Source organism: Astatotilapia calliptera, chromosome 19 (genome assembly GCF_900246225.1).
Source record: "Astatotilapia calliptera chromosome 19, fAstCal1.2, whole genome shotgun sequence".
NCBI lineage: Eukaryota > Metazoa > Chordata > Actinopteri > Cichliformes > Cichlidae > Astatotilapia > Astatotilapia calliptera.
In genome coordinates, this window is record NC_039320.1 from 21,260,138 (window position 1) to 21,276,770 (window position 16,633).

General features: G+C 39.9%; 2 protein-coding genes across 2 annotated transcripts; one reads left to right on the plus strand and one right to left on the minus strand.

Moving 5' to 3' along the window:
* Positions 1 to 1,346: 1,346 nt before the first annotated feature.
* On the plus strand, positions 1,347 to 7,078 carry klhdc2 (kelch domain containing 2). Its single transcript, XM_026151168.1, has 14 exons — positions 1,347 to 1,525; positions 2,134 to 2,415; positions 2,510 to 2,589; positions 2,767 to 2,884; positions 3,025 to 3,137; positions 4,257 to 4,341; positions 4,532 to 4,615; positions 4,827 to 4,907; positions 5,059 to 5,117; positions 5,312 to 5,421; positions 5,511 to 5,583; positions 5,677 to 5,764; positions 5,850 to 5,902; positions 5,981 to 7,078. The coding sequence occupies exons 2-14, from the start codon at positions 2,152 to 2,154 to the stop codon at positions 6,102 to 6,104; spliced, it is 1,332 nt and encodes a 443-aa protein (XP_026006953.1). The 5' UTR covers positions 1,347 to 1,525; positions 2,134 to 2,151; the 3' UTR covers positions 6,105 to 7,078.
* nemf (nuclear export mediator factor) lies at positions 6,900 to 16,611 on the minus strand. The gene is made up of 32 exons (XM_026151161.1): positions 16,424 to 16,611; positions 16,244 to 16,312; positions 15,311 to 15,413; positions 14,885 to 15,010; positions 14,619 to 14,767; positions 14,433 to 14,500; positions 14,248 to 14,337; positions 14,086 to 14,159; positions 13,944 to 14,014; positions 13,775 to 13,850; positions 13,540 to 13,680; positions 13,229 to 13,437; positions 12,963 to 13,136; positions 12,821 to 12,884; positions 11,834 to 11,922; positions 11,645 to 11,748; positions 11,502 to 11,564; positions 11,276 to 11,388; positions 10,312 to 10,369; positions 10,167 to 10,225; positions 9,961 to 10,081; positions 9,635 to 9,878; positions 9,502 to 9,544; positions 9,365 to 9,414; positions 9,111 to 9,258; positions 8,855 to 8,932; positions 8,529 to 8,744; positions 8,266 to 8,301; positions 8,031 to 8,137; positions 7,911 to 7,954; positions 7,746 to 7,825; positions 6,900 to 7,336 (listed from the first exon to the last, which is right to left on the minus strand). Exons 1-32 carry the CDS (start codon positions 16,480 to 16,482, stop codon positions 7,259 to 7,261), a joined length of 3,204 nt encoding a protein of 1,067 aa, XP_026006946.1. The 5' UTR covers positions 16,483 to 16,611; the 3' UTR covers positions 6,900 to 7,258.
* Positions 16,612 to 16,633: the final 22 nt, after the last annotated feature.

Here is a 16,633-nt window from a genome sequence, read left to right on the forward strand (position 1 = left end):
GGAGTATATTCTCCAGCATCTCACACTTCTGATAATCAGCTGTCTGCTTGACGTTTATTCAGCTGTGTAAAAACTATAACTTTAATCTCAGCCAAACCGATTTACTCAGGAACAAATAAAATACAAAAAAAAAAAAGCCAAACAACAACATTTTTAATTTATCTAAGTGACTCATATATATTTAACCTGAGTCGCGAAAGACGGCGGTGGGTTTGAAAACAATTTGCCTGGAGTCCGGTGTTCTCACGGCGCTAGTGACCTAGCCCCCGGCTAGCTATCGAGCTAGTGGGTAACAGACGTCTCCGAAAACGTCGGAGCGCTTTTGAAAATATGTGGTGTCCTGATAAACTGAGCCGATATTTGAGGTTTACACAGCTACATTCTCGCCTGAAAATATGTTAAACGTTTATTTTGTGACCCAGAAAGAATAATAAGAGTAATATTAAAACTAACTAGCTACCGCCATTGTTGGAAACTAAGCTGGGCCGCGCTATGAATTCTGGGACACAGCTGCTTCTTCTTCTTCGGGGTTTAACGGCAGCTGGCATCCTTGTACATGCTGTGCTGCCATCTTCTGTTTCAGTCCGTTATTACACTCTTAAATCCTGCTATTATTCCTGCGTCTTTTGCGATCTTACAAAGCTTCAAACGACACGTCGACTATTAAATCAGTCGTCGACGATTTTGATAGTCGACGTAATCGTGACTAGTCGACAAATCGTGGCAGCCCTAGTGTCTATGCATTGAATTGCAACTTGAACCATCCTTAGTAGTCAGTAGCATTAAGTTAATAACATTATCAACTCCTATCTGTTTTACCCTCTATAGTCACTATATCGTAGCTTTGTGAAATATGTTTTTCTAAAATTGTTTCAAAAGGACCGACACATTTTTATATGTGCAACCAATTTTACTCAATTAATGTGCAAGGTAAATACCAAAGAGTGGCTCTTGTGATAGATGCATCCTGTCCCTGATACAGGCATATATGCTGTTGGATTCAGCACAGTCAGAGCTTTGAGTTCTGCTGTAGCCTCTCCCATTCAGCTTGGCAATTTATTTATTTATTTTTATAATTTTATCTTTATATAACATCCATTTCATATGAAACTTTAACGAAACGAAAAGCGTTGTTGCGCTTTGTTCTGCGTTTGGGAGTCTTAAATTTTGGGGGTACTTTTCCACCCTACTATTAATGAAAACAATTAAATGTGGAGACTTTTATTTTGAAAAGAAAAACGTCTCCATTTGATTTTGACCTAATTGTGTGTACCTGTTTCTTATATGAGAGTTGTCCTGTAGCAGTAGTGACTTTGTAGTAGTAGTAGTAATTATAACAACAATAATATAAATAATAAAACCTTTATACAACGCAGGACGGCCTAGCCCGTTAATTCCGACCTTATAAAGATGGTGGATTTAAAAAGTCTGTCATTTCCGGTCGTGCCCCCCAGAAGATTGTGATGACCTTACATAAATGGCGCATTGCTACTGAAATTTGCAAGGAACCCTAGTATCTGATAAGGTAAAGCGATGACAGGACTGGCTAGATTTTGTGTAGGATATTTGAATTCTGGTTAGTTTAGACAAACGAGGTAGATATATCTGAGCGATATTTAGCGCACAGTTTTCGGTGTGTTTTTCTTCTGCAGAGGGAAATAACTGTTTGGTGCTTGCTAGCACGAATTACAGCAAAGCAATGAAGAGAATTTTAGACAAATATATGAATTAACAGCATTTTGTTAAGCTGTTATTCACTGTAAGTCTTCCATGTAATATTAGAGGTATGCTTAAATGCCAGCGTTGGGCTAGTAGCCTAAATAGTTAAGGTAGAAAAGTAGGTCAGCATTTGTCGTGCTACTTGCTAACATGATACAATCCGCTGCCATGGTAAATGATGATGTGACTTTGACCTAGAAACAAGCAAATGTCTACTTGACACAGAGAGAGCATGTTCTATTTTTATGGCTAATTTTGCTCACCTCCACTGTTTTAAATGTGGGTCATTTCCTTGATTGTTTGTTTTTGCTTGTTTTAAAGATTATTTTTGGCCTGGGATTAATGCGTTAATAGAATAATCCTATTGGCAATAACCTAGTCGATTTCTCAGTACCTTACGTCTTGCTTTGATAGGAAACAAAAGAGGCTGGCATGGCAGAGGGAAGGGCAGAGATGGAAGAAGACAGGGGAGATCTGCCCAACGGAGAGGATGACAACGACTCGGATAGAGATGAAGATAACAGATTAGTTGGTTGGATATTACATGAAGATATGGATGAGGACGAGGAAGATGAGGAAGTGGACGATGAGCAGTTATTAGACGCTGAAGCAGTTGAGCAGGACGCCCCAGCTGAGCGCAGTGGTCATATAGCAGTGGTTGACAGAAACATCATGTATGTGTGGGGTGGATACAAGGTATGCTCCTAAACTGCATTGCCATTATGTTTCTGTATCTTTCTGCCGTCTCCATAATTGTCTAAATTTCACTGTGTTCATCCTCCTGAACAAGAATGCTGAAAACCATGGATTCTTCGACTTGTATCTGCCGAGAAACGAGATCTGGACCTACAACATGGAGTCAGGAGTCTGGTGAGGGCATCTGGCTTGCAAGCCAATCATACCTCTACTTTGTAATTGTGTACAAAAATGAATATAAACATATATATATATATATATATATATATATATATATATATATATATATATATATATATATATATATATATATATATATATATATATATATTTATTTTTTTCTATTTACAGGACAAAGCATATAGCTGGAGGTAGCCTCCACACATCGATGTCAGGCAGCTGTGGGGTGTGTGTTGATGGAGTTCTCTACCTTTTCGGGGGGCATCACGCCCGGGGAAACACAAACAAGGTAGGGTGTGACTAGGGTTAGACTAAATTTCCTATCTGCTTCTGGTGTTTTTAAATAGGTGCTTGCATCACATTACCTTAAAAACATATCAGCCAGCTGTGCGAGCGGACAGTCTTTACAAAACGTCTTTGCTCGTATAGATTTACCGCTTGCCCTTGAGAACTCCCAGCCTTGTGTGGGAGGAAATGAGGGATCTTAAAGGACTTCCGCCATCATCCAAGGACAAGCTGGGCTGCTGGGTTCAGAAAAACCGGTAACAGGATAAGGGTTTTTGTTTGTATGTTTGTTTTGGAGGTTTTTTTTTAATGTAGTTACTCATTGTGCTTGAGAAAATAAGGCTCAGTTTCACCAATCCTTCATTTCTTTTGACAAACATGTTTTTAGATTAACTGTGAAATGGGTTTTTTTCCTATAAAAAGAGTAAAAACAATAGATTGATCTTGAGTTTACTTGAAAGTAAAATGGCATTAATTTTGACACAATGATGGTCGTTGTTTTAGAAGTTTTATTACTGTATAGTTTACATACTCTAATTGTAGAAATGAATGTTGTGGTAATTTTTGGCTTTTAATGATTTCTTCTTCCAGGATGGAATGATTGTACGGCAGACATCATTAATGACTGAGTGCACAAGTTTGAATTTATTTTGGATTTCCTCTAATCCAAACAGGGTCAAATACATACATACACCCCCGCTTAAAATTTGATAAACTCTCCTTTGACTAGATGCGGTTTCTAGTCATCAATACTTGCTTCATTGTGGTTGGTGACACTAGCACTCCAGCAGTTTCCAGTTCATGGCAGGCTTGAGCCTTGGTGGTTCCTGGGTTGTTCGTAAACATCCTAACCAATTTCCTCTTATCTGAAGGTGACAGTTTGGTTCTTCCTCTAGACACTGGACAAAGTGGTGACACATCTGAATGTGTGTGAATCTAAAATTTTCCTTCTTATATCTTCTTGAAGTTTCACATTGTTCTGAGTATTGGTCAATCCAATGACTGCTGTCAGGCAAATCCTTTTCAATGCTGCACATAGAAACTACCCGTTGTAGTCAATCACGATCACTAATGAGGCCTTTGCCTTCAGAGCCACTTATTAAAAGATTTAAGTGAGTTTATATATATGTTTGAGCTTGTATGTATGCTTTTGACACTGTGTGGATTAGAGATTTGTTTGTTTTTTTAAGTCATTAAAGACACATGTACAATCCTTCCACGCTGGAAAAACAGTCCAAAGAAATCATTAAAAGTCCAGAGTTCATGCTCATGATAAATCTGTGGTCATTTCTGATCACAACACAATGAGAAATGCATAAGAGAGATCATTTCTGTAAGATTTTAAATATGTAAGTAATTTGTCTGAATGATTGCAGAATTATCTACTTTGGGGGCTATGGCTACGCTGCACAGGGCGCTCATCGAGGGACTTTTGAATATGATGAATCCTCTTCTCTTGTGGTCTGTAAAAACAAAAATCTTATGACAAATGATGCATTTAAACAAAACTATTATAAAATTGTTTTGAAATCCATTAGATGCTGTTTTTGCTAATTAAATGTACTTTTGATAGCTGGAGCTTCTTGAATAATTACGGCTTAATATCTAAATGTATCCCTCTGCCTTGTCCTCTTTGTTTTCACCGCTACAGTGGGACAGCCCTGGGCGAGGCTGGAACAACCACATCCATATCCTGGATCTGGAGACGTCAACGTGGAGTCAGCCAATTACCACGGTAAAAACACTTCCTTACAACTTCAGCACATTCGATTTTATGCATACACACAAATGCGTGTGTCACATTGCCCTGCAGTAAAACTTGGAAACATCCTCTGTAATCAAACAGCCTCTCCCTTTTTCTTCTAATTTAAAAAAAAAAAAAAAAAGAGAGATCTTAGTGATCTTTAAACAGTATTTTCAATTTGTCTTGGTTTGGCCTGATGCAGGGGGACACCCCTTCACCCAGAGCAGCTCATGCCTGCGCAACAGTTGGCAACAGAGGCTATGTGTTTGGTGGCCGATACAAGGTAAGCATGGGCAAAACGTGAAATTTCAAATCAAAGCATCACTTTTCTTCTTTTTTTTTTCCACTCCTAAATTATGTGCATAAGTGTGTGCACTCATTTAAAGATGAAGATGTTTTCAAAATAAACAAATGTACTTTTGTTTTGTTCACAGAACTACAGATTAAATGACCTGTACTATCTTGACCTGGACACGTGGGAGTGGCATGAAATGTAAGTGCTTCTTAATGTGCTGTGGTATGTAATCCACACTATAAAGGTTTTTATTAATCAGATTATACATAATACGGATCATAGCAAAGGTTTTGAATTGAATCTTTTTTTCTTTTCTTTTTTTATATCACGTTTCTAATTGCAAGACTATCTGATCCGATTATTCCCCTGTGACCCACTCTGCCTTGTTCTAGGAGCGTTCCCCAGCAGGGTCCAGTGGGCCGTTCCTGGCACTCCTTCACTCCTGTGTCACCAGACCACATCTTGCTATTTGGAGGTTTCACCACAGACAGGGAGACGTTGAGTGAGTCAGACACTCGACCTCAAGGAGCAAATAATCAGAGGTCCTAAAATAATACCTGATCTCAAAGAGATTATTTTTCTGTCTTTTAGGTGATGCTTGGCTGTACAGTGTGAGCAAAAATGAATGGAAGCCTTTCAAACACAGTCACACAGAGAGCCCCAGGTGACCATCTCACGTTACTGTGAACAGCTGGCAGTGCGCTGGCAGTTTTTCCTGAGCTAAAATGTGGACAATGTTTGACTTTGTGATTTTTAGGCTGTGGCACACAGCGTGCGCTGGTCCAGATGGCGAAGTGTTTGCGTTCGGAGGGTGTGCCAACAACCTGCTGTCGCAGCACAGAGCTGTAAGATGGTCATCATATCTCAATTTAACCTGCAGTTAATGCAAATTTTCACTTGGTGAATTAGATTTTTTCCTCCACTTCACAGGCACACAGCAATGACCTGCTGGTTTTCAATGTTCAGCCCAAATCATTAGTTCGGTGAGTGCATACAGATTTGAAATCCATTTCAATTTATTTTGCCATCACGTCGTGTTCATCTAACTCTCCAATTTCCAGGTTCTGCATGGAGACCATCCTTCAGCACAGGGAGCGTTTGTCTAGCTACTGGGACTGTTTGCCTAAACACCTCCTGCACAGCCTCAAACAGAGAATGGCACGTGTCAACACACTGGGCTCTTAAGAGGACAATTAGAGGACAATATGTATGCGTGGAAGGGATACATGCTTTCTGAAAGCAGGTAGTCCTTTTCATGTCAGTGGATACTTTCATACATAAAAACCTCTCCAAGGAATGCTGAACGGCTTCGGATTTGTTAGAAATGGGTCCCGCCTGACGCATGATGGTTCACAGGCCATCCTCAAAACTGTTAATCACCTTTATAGATGTTGCCGGGACAACCATCATTGTTGAGTGGTGGTGGTGATGTGATAGCACAGAGGAGAAACCTCTCACTACATTTGGGATTAGCTTTTTTTTTTTTCTCTCTAAACATTCTTTGCCCATCTTAATTTTGATGAGTCGTTTCGACAGTAGTGATGAAAAGCTTAAATGATGGCGTCGTTTTCTGTCCAGATTAGATGAGTCTTATGACGACAAACGTGAACTAAAAACAAAACTTAAATTCATTAAGACAGTGATTCTGTATCAAACAATAAATTAAAAATAAGTTTGTTGTAATTATTACTATAATTTTTGAGAATATCTTGAATACAGTGTTTATTGATGTTGAATGATTTTCCGAAGTTCTCACAGACCTAAAACTCGTGCTTGATGCTACACATGACTATCTACTTTAAGGCACAGAAATGCTAACTTTAAGTTTTTATGTGTATATATGATTATTTATATATGTGTGTGTGTGTGTGTGTGTGTGTGTGTGTGTGTGTGAGATTCTGTACGTTCAAAGAGGTTTTTAAAGCCTGAAATTGGAGAAAATAAATTGTTGAAAGTGGCTACTGTAGCATACGAACTTAATTTAATCAATAACTCACTGCAAGTTTATTGGGGCTGCGGCTTTGTTTGGAATTGCCTGGTTTGCACAAAATTCCCTTGATTGATTTAGTTTGTTTGTTTGTTTTTAAGTGTGGGATTAAAAAGGCATATTATTACTGCAATGCATAATTTGTACTCAGAAAATAAACACATGACATATTCAGCTTTGTTACATGTTGTGGTTCACCAAATACAATCTCAAGAATTCTGAGAAAATAACCACCCATGTCTGAAATATAGGTGAAGTCGGCAGAGTCTCAGTGAACCGGACTGAGGTGCAGTTCCGTGCTGAAGAAATGCTGTAAATTTCAAAAGTCTCTCCGGCTCGTGTCTTCTATCCTTCATTTTTTCTTGGCAGCCAGCAGGTTTGGAGCAGACACCTTGACTTTTCCTGGCATGTTTCTGGATAGGTCAGAATCCTGCGGCAGAGCGTCGTGAGAAAAGGGACAGTTTGAATTGTAACACAAGGGAAAACTGTGCTTCCATGCCGTAACAGTTTCAAACAGTTTTCGATAAGATTATTCTATTTTTACAGTTTGTTGGGTGGAAAATGTGAGGTTAAAAAAAAACCCTGAAACATCTGTTTGACCCTAAACGTAATCCAATAAAGATTCAGCAACAGGTGAGATGACTGTGCTGAAGTTCATTCATTTTAATCTCATGAAATGGCTACAAGTGAGGCGACTTTATTAAAATGCTTCTTATTTTGTGTAGCATTCCTTGATAAATGACTGGATTGTAGTTATTTTCTAATGGATACTAACTATGTAAATTTAGCAACACAAATTAACAGAAAGCACTCTTTAAAGGCAAGAAGGTTTTTTGTACCTTGACGCTGCGGAACAGGTCTTTTTCTCTTGGTGACACCTCTTTGGCTTTCATGAAGCTGAACACTGCAGTGCGTGCAGCTGGTAGGAGCACGAACAAGAATTTACCATCAGCTTGAAAGAAACTATCTTTACAGTAATGTCAGTCAAAAGCTTTCCGAATTACCTTTGCCTTTTTTCTGAGAACCTGGTGTCAGTTTCACTTTGTGTCTGCAGAAGACAAGCAAGCAGTTAGGCTTTGGTCTCTTCAATTTGACTAATACAAGGAAAAGCTGATACCACTCACTTGTAGTTGGAAAGAGCAGTGTACGGAGCGCAGACTGGCACTGCAAACAGCATCACATCCTCCGGATGCGGCTGGCCTGTTAGAGAGGTGAGCAGATTCTCTGCTTCCTAAAGTAACAGACAAAAAGAAATCCTTTAAAATCAAGCTATTCTTTTTAGTAGTATTTTTAAAGGGCATACAGATTTCTTTTTTAGGATTAATAATCCATATTTAAATATTTATACTGCAAACTTACCTCTGCTCCAGGATTGTCCTGGTCCACCTCATCTTCCTGAAAGAGAAGAAAGCTTTGTTGAACCTTTCCAGGTACCGGTCTGTGGCCATGAGTCACCAAACAGCCACAGATAGGTTTGTTCTAAATACAGTATTGTGTAAAAGTCTTGAGCTACTCTTAATTTCTTTATATGTTTCTTCTAAGGAGGCAGACTTTGATTATTTTTTTATGCAGATAACTTTGTAAACATTATTATACATACACATACTGAATCCTTTCATTACCTTATCCTCCTGTTCTGCAGCACCTCCCTCCTCTCCGGGCTGCCTCTTCTCCTCCTCCTCCCCTGCACCCTGCTCTGCTTTCTTCCCAGCAGTCTCCACATTACGAGCTTTCTGATGTTGTTTTTGAGCGGCCGGTTTCCTGACGGGCTCCTCTTTCCCCTTCCCTTTCTTTCCTTTCTTCCCTTTATCTTTCTCCTCCTTCGTGGAACCAGCTGACTAAGGAAGCAAAGCAGCTGAAATGTTATTTACTGCGACACCATCGAGAACCACGTGCGCTGCAAGTACTAGTGCCAGCTGCATGTAAGGGTTTTTCTATTCATTCTCACCCCAAGCAGCTGCATCATCAGCTCTCTGTCCTCTTCATCCTGATCTTTATACTTTTCTTTGATCTTCTTCAGTTTGTTCTGTAATGACAGAAGAGTGTGGCTGGTACCTTTAGCCCATTTTTTAAACTAAATGTAATCTTATAATCTTCTCATTTAGTAAAACTTCAGCTCTCAATTAAAAAAAAATACTAAAAGGTTTTAAGACCTCTGATGCTTGCACAGCACAAAAAATGCCAACTTCATCCGTCCGTCTCACCTTTTGACCTCTCTTTAACGGCTGCTGAGAGGGTCCACTGCCACTTTTGGACCCCTGATCCCCCACCGGTCCACCGGATGACTTGTCAGGCTTCTCCTCAGTCTCACAGCCCTCCTGTTTCTGCTGCTGCTTCTTCTTCTTCTCTTCTCTAAGGGAGGAGGCAAAAACACAGCAACCGGTCATCTTTCTCTGCTCATGCTGTCATCATCCGCTTGTAATATAAAACAGGATTTTCATTTGGGTTATACGCTCACCTTCTCTGCTTGGCAGTCATGTGTTTTTTCCCCTGTGAATCTACGTCATCCTGAAAGTCAATGAATAAAAAATTGCTATTTATTGTACTTTAAATGAGATGGAAAAAACTTAAATGTCCAAAGATGGTAATATTTGCCTGAGCAGTTGTTTCTTTTTTGAAGCCGGAATTCTGGGAGCTCCTAGAAATAAGGAGAAATGTTATTAAAGTACTTTTAATTCTGCAAATATACATCTGTTTGGCTTTTCTTTTGCTTGGTTAGTGGTACTACCTGCTGGGTTGTAAATGAGAGAGGGTGATGGTCGTATCTGGAAAGCTGAATTCTTCACTCTCTTCTTCCATACCACTGTCACTCCGCTCTGACACCTTCGCTCCTGTATCTGCTGCAGAGTCTACTTCTCCACTCGCGCCATCATCCTCCTCCTCTGTGTCATCCTCCTTTTTCACCTCCACCTCCTTGGTCTCTCCATCGTCTGCTCTTTCTTCACCCTGATCTTCATTACTGCTGTCATCCCCTAGAAAGGCAGCAGAAATGGCTCAACAAATGCATATAGATAGATATAGACAGAAATTACATCATTGATGGCTTCTTCCTACCTATGAGCTCCTCTCCCTCATCTAATAGCTCGGCAGTTCTGGATGTGGCCTCCTCCATGTCTTCCTCTACGGTTCTCACCTTCCTCTCCCCTTGGTGCCGAAACACACTCTGATCATCCACCTGTAAAAAGCAGAAGAAACATTAGCGAATTCTTTAAAAATGATAAAGGCTTGAAAATACACTCACAGCTAGTGATGGTACTCACCTTGAAGAGGAACCCAAAGCCCATAATTAAGTAAGAAGGTGGCAGAAAATTTTTCTTTCCTAAGGGAAAAAAAATTACAAAAATGAGTCCCATCGTATCTCTTTGTAGTCGGTCTTTCGTGCATTCGAATTCTGCTCTTTGATACCTCTGATCATGAAGCTTCCAGTTGTCAAGTACTCGCCAGTGGGAGCGGTTTTAGACACCTGGGGGAGAACAAAACACATAATACCACTTATCAATTTATTAATAAACAATTATACTATAAAAAACACCACATGCCTGTAAGTTCAAAGGTCCCAGAGAGTGTTTAGACTTTAGTATGGAGCAATTTTGTGAGTGTATCCCTGATTTAATTACTGCAGTCTTTGACTGCTAACAGGATGGCTGCTTTAAAACTAACATATCTGTGAGTAGCTTCTCATTTCTTAAACAGCCATATCAAAATATATCAAAAGACGTAATTATTGGCCTGCTTCAAGCAAAGGAAACAAGTAAGGAAACTACAGAAACTACAATAACCTGGAGAGATTAGTGGTTAACCATCTCTTAGGAAGAGGGATTGTAATCAGTGATCACATATCAAATCAGAAAAATACAACAGAAGAGCTCACAGCTTTGATTAATAGTGAAAGTAAGAACATTTCCATGCGGACAATGCAAAGACAACTGGAGACTAAAGAATTAAAGTAGGAAAACCACTTATCAGTGTGGCTAATAGGGAAAGGAGTCTTCAGAGTGCTAGGGAACATAAAGATTGGACTCTGGAGCAATGAGGAAAAGGTCATGTGGTCTGATAAGACCTGTCCTGAAGTGATGGGTGCGTCGAGGTAAGAAGCAAGGCGGATGAGGTGATCCACTCATCGTGCCCAGTGCCTACCACAGAAGCTTGTGGGAAAATGTTATGATCTGAGGCTGTTTCAGTTGGTCAGGTCTAGATTCACCAATGAGGCCAGCTGACTATCTAAATGCACTGAATCACCACGTTTTTCCTTCTCTGATAGCGCCTGTATATTCCAAAATGATAACGTCATGATTCATTGGGATGAATCGTATCACTCTCCTCAATGATAATACATACATAAAAAACATGAAGAGTTTTCTAGACTCACCTGATGATGATGAACCCACCAAGCACTGGTGACAATCTTGGCATCCCAAGCAGCACTGTAGCACACAGCCATGGTGCCAGCTTCTGTCAGAGTACGGGGAGGGATGGGATTCCCTGGAGCAAGACGATGAGCAAGTGGAGGGTGTAAGGAGAAACTAGTTTAACTCAGAGAAACCTAAACTAGTTTAGTGGGGGGAAATGCATTGAAAGCTGCATTTTAAGTTTACCTGAGGGGTTTTTGATGACACAACTAGTTGCTCCATGGAGGTCAGCATGAACATAGATGTCACCTGAGAAAGTATAGAACAAGTGATAAACCAGATTTTGACGGTATTTATTTTCCAAGAGAAGTGTGTAGAAGCTTCCTTACCAGCCCGGAGGTACCGTTTAACGATCATCTCGTTCTGCTGCTGGTCCCTTCCTGCGATGACGAGATAGTTCTCGGAGCTGATGAACCACAAGAACTTTTCAAACCTGCCAAACGGGAACAGACAGTTAAAGCAGACTCAACAGATCAAGCACATTATAAAGTTCCCACACATACACATCCATGTCTTACCAGTAGACTTTCCTGGCCTTCTGAATGGTGGTCACTGTCTGGACTTCTTTCAGGGTCTGCTGTGTTTTTTTCTCAGCTGATTTCATGGCCTTTAGTGACATTAAGTTAGAAAAATTATCAGTAAAATCTAAATTTAAGTATAAGAGTATAAAGTATGTTATTCTGTTATTTCACAACAGATGTAGCCTCAAGGCATTTTATTGTAGCGTGAAGACCTGGCAGTAGTAGAAAGAAACTCATACAATCAGTTGACCCCTTGTGAGCAAGCACTGTTCACAGTGGGAAGGAAAAACTCCCTTTTAACAGGAAGAAACCGCCAACATAACAAGGTACAGGGAAGAGCAGCCATCTGCCGTGACTGGTTGGGGGTATGGGGGGAAAATAAAAAGAGCAAACAGAAAAAGGACAAGAGAGAAACTGTGAGAGAGAGCCCCAGAGTTTAGTGATAACTTATGATTAAATACAGCAGTGGTGTACCAACACGTGGGAAGCAAAAAGAGATGAGTGAAGAAGAGCTGAAGGTGACGGCTAGTCGGCTTGAGTACATTCATTTCTCCACTGCAATTAGTTCCAGGTCATATGCCAGGCAATGGTAGCATTTTATTTAGTGGTGGTCGCTTCAGTCGCCCCGTCTCAGAAGAGATAAAAATGTATCTCACACCTACCTCCCATCACCAGTGGTATCATGCGCTTTGTACAGTCAGTGGTCGCTTCCAGTGTGGACAAAGCTTAGTTGATGGTTCAGGGTAACCTGATCCAGCCCTAACTATAAGCTTTACTAAAACAGGAACGTTTTAAGTCTAATCTTAAAAATAGAGAAAGTGTCTTGGCTCCCCCGCATAAAAAAACTGGGAGTTTGTTCCACAGGAGAGTTTTTTAATGCATAAGAAAACAACGTTCCTTAGAAGAACAGATCTGGATCTTGCTTCCTGCTGATCGTACAGTCACATCATGGCATATGGAAAAATGAAAAGACAGTTTTCTTACTTTATCTGCTGCTTCAATGGTTTTCTGTTCCTTTTTTTCAGCGCTGCGTTTGGAGTCGTAGTACCTAAAAAAACACAATAATAAAGTCTATCAACTTTCCCCACAGAATGCATTATTGTGTGCACATCACACATCAACCTACTTTTTGGCATTGGCATAAGCAGACAGCCCAAGATCCACATCCACCAACATGGGTTTGTTCCTCTGCAGCTTCTTGTTCTGTCCTTTGTCTTTATTTTTGTTTTTCTTCCCTTTCGTTTCCACAATTTCTTTCTTTTCTTCCTCTTCCTGATCCTCCTCAGAAATATATGGATTCCTGGATGTGACACAACACAACACGCGTATATCAATCTGACTTCACATAAAAATTACGACATTTAAGTTCATTGCTTTTTGGGGTGATCTCACTTTAAAAGCATGGTGATGTGGTTGGTCTGCAGCTTGAGCTCTTTGATGGCACAGGCCACGGGGTCTCCAGCAGCTTGTGCTTCTTTGACAAGAACACCGATCTCAGTCCAGTCCACCTGATTGGCCAGTGCGCTGCGCACCACCTGCAGCGCCCTCTCCACCACAGGCAGGTTCATCTCCACTAGTTCACCCTTTATTCTGTCCACCTCCTGCAGCACACAGAACGAGATTTTAGTCACGATCAGCTGATGTCCTCAACATCTCCTTGTGCGTACAAGCAAGAATTATTATGTAAAGCCTTTGCTGCTAACCTGTGCTTGGTGCAGGGCCTCCAACCTCTGCTCATGGTCCTTCTTAACATTTTCCAGCTTTTTCAGAGCCTGTTTCTCCTGCTGCAAGGCCTTCAAGTCAATTTTTTGACTCTCCATCTTGGAAAAAAACTCATCTACCACCTGTGTCAGATTATTGTGGTGGATTAGTCTTTATTTTTCTTGAAAAAATAACTTAATTATGATCCCCCAGGTATGTAGCTGCGCTAACATGTACCTTGTCAAAGGTATCAAACTCCAAATAGGGGCTTTTTGCATGCTGGGCAAAAAGGAATGGATGGAATTCATCGTATCTGCAAGTAGACATCATACACATGAGCTAAACAATCCTTTACTTCACAACCAGATGAAAAAAGGTACACCTTGATGTAAAAGCAGAGTCATACGTGAGAAGCTCTTCACTGGGTTTGCCAGGAGTTAAACTTGGTTTCTTCTCAGTCTTTTGAATGATGTAACCCTTGTTATAATAAAGAAGAGTTAGTGAATTCAATCAGACAACTACAGAATCTTAATCTAAAAACTGCTTACTCTGCCACTGAAGTTCTCAGTTTTTTCCATGTAAGTTTCTGCAATCTGCAGAGCCTCCAGGATTTTAGGAGCAACTGAAGAAAAAAGCAGGGAGACCAAATTTAGTTGGAGATTTATAGAAAAATATAAGAGAAATAAAATAGTCTAACTGCCCTACTATACCTTGGGCAGAATCAACTTGACTGTCAATTTTGATAGAGCCCGACAGTCCTGCTTCTATCAAACTGTGCTCTATCAGAGTGGCTCCGTATGCTGTGGATGCGTTAGGAAAGGAAAAAAAGATTCATAGTCTTTCTACATGTTGAAACAAAAGATTAAACTTGTGTATCTTTTGCCTGGATACTTACGAAGGTGAGGATTCAGGACCCTTTTCACTTGCTCCCCATTTGGTGCTTTGCTAAGGATTTCAGTCAGCCTAAATAAAAAAAACAACAATAAATCACTGATATAAGGTTCTGAGTTTTGTTTTGTTTTTTTTAACTAAATTTTGAACCATGTTCAGTTTATTCAGAAACTAGTAAAGAGGTCCTTGCCGCTCCAAACTGATGAGAGGTTCGGGGGGTCTGGCGCTTTCCACAGGGTAGCGCTCTCTCACAGCAATCTTAACGTCTTCTGCCTCTGCTGTCCGAAACCGCAGCAGATTCAGGATGGTGTACTCATGATCTGCAAGGATGATGTTACCCTGAAAATGGAGATGAACACCCCGACAAATAGGCATAAACAGATATGCGGTTGCACGTAAGTAACAGGTTTTGAATATGAACATGAAATGTAAAAAGCATCTGAAATGTTTTCTGACCCTGTCATATAGTTCGATAATCAAGTGGTAGGCAGCTTCATCTGAGCCAAACTGCATGTCGACAATCCGGTCAATCCCAAGCTGCTTAATCTGAGTCAGTCGGCGTGTCTTCAGGTGTTTTCGACACTGAAAAAAACCTCTTTAACATCAGTTTCATCACAACAAGTGATCCAAAAACAAACAAACACAAATGTAGTATATAAATAAATCACAACAACCACAAGTCATTGTAATGACATTTACTGTACAGATCCATCTATTAGGGACAGGCAAATCAATACAGTCACTGAATTTGTGCAAGTAAGGATACTAATTAAATTATTTATCCACAGTGAAGCCAAAGGGACAATAAACTCATTACATCACAATAAATATCCTAAAATATCAACACAATTATATTATTTTATGTTTTTTAAATAGTCTTACTTTCATCGCAAATCCTGAAGGCATCATGTTCTTGGGCCATTCAAAGTCTGTGGAATGAATACGAGTCCCAGACTCGATCAGGAGAACAGCTTTGCTGTCAGGCCTGCCGATGCAACACTCTGTTATTCTCACTGATTCAAAGTGCTGGAAACAATTCAGTAAATTTACTGTTTAATTTTAAAGTACTTTACTTGAGTACTTCCATTTCCTGCTCTGGTAGGAAGGAAAATATCATAAGTGTGCAAATGTATTGCGCCGTCCCTAATTTCTATATACTTTTCCAAGTATATCAGACTTTACTGACTGACCTAAGGCTCTTTCAAAGTTTCCCTTGGAGACTGGTTGCCTTGTTATTTATTTTCAGTTCAGTCCTTGTACCTGACCATTTTCACAAGAATGTTGGTTTTTGTTATTGTTTTTTTAGGCACTTGACACTGATCTAACAGGCCAACACATAACTCAAAGGATAAATGAGTGATGTGTCTAAAATCAATTTTAAATTCTATTTTTAACTCTGTTACTAGCAACCTGCCACAAAAGCACACATCTGTCCCCATTTCTGTAGCTGAAGCTATGCAAAATACAGACATCACAGTTTGACGGGCATAAAATTGTGTTTTTCCACTAACAAGGTGATTACTAAGGAACTATTAGTCAAAAGAACAAAAGAAGAATTGACAAGTCTAAAAAAAAACTATCTACAGCAGATGAACAGCAACTGACTGGGACACACTTGAAACATATTTCCGAAGACGATGCATTCACTGAAATGTGGCAACTTGTGTATGAATGCATCAATTGTCATTAGCATAAATGAAATGCAAAACCTAACAATGTCATTCTGCTGCATAGCTAGTTTTGTGATGTTTCTGTTGTATTTACTAGCTTTATTCATTATAAAAGAGAAAAACTTTCAGAGGACAGTTTTCTTACTTTTGCAAACGGATGAGATACGTCTTGTTGTCGATGTCATACACATTATAGACTCTCATGCCAATGTAGCTGCGGAAGAAAGAGGTAAAACTTCATGAATAACTAAAAGTGTGTGAATATGCAGTGGACAGCCAGTCAGACGAGAGTTAATTTTAGCTTAGCTTAACAACAAGCACCTACTTGGCATTGATCTCGGCAATAACGGCCCTGATATCCACAGTAGTAAATCGTGTTTTCATCGTGATTTTAATTCAGGGTACAGCAACAACAAAAAAGAACTGTTCAAAGTGATAGGGAAAATATTCACATTTCTACAGCAAAATCGGCAAAGAAAACATGCAGGTAATTCCTGAACATGCGCACATATGGCAGTTTTACGGAAACTGGTAA

Bases quoted from the DNA above. Each gene is read 5' to 3' on its own strand.
- klhdc2 (XM_026151168.1), top strand. From the start codon at position 2,152: ATGGCAGAGGGAAGGGCAGAGATGGAAGAAGACAGGGGAGATCTGCCC. The intron at 5,422-5,510 runs GTGAGTCAGACA...TCTGTCTTTTAG, and splicing joins CACAGACAGGGAGACGTTGA to GTGATGCTTGGCTGTACAGT. The intron at 5,903-5,980 runs GTGAGTGCATAC...TCCAATTTCCAG, and splicing joins CAGCCCAAATCATTAGTTCG to GTTCTGCATGGAGACCATCC.
- nemf (XM_026151161.1), bottom strand. From the start codon at position 16,482: ATGAAAACACGATTTACTACTGTGGATATCAGGGCCGTTATTGCCGAG. The intron at 13,851-13,943 runs GTATGACTCTGC...GTCTACTTGCAG, and splicing joins CCCAGTGAAGAGCTTCTCAC to ATACGATGAATTCCATCCAT. The intron at 8,138-8,265 runs GTAAGTTTGCAG...CTGTTACTTTAG, and splicing joins AGGACAATCCTGGAGCAGAG to GAAGCAGAGAATCTGCTCAC.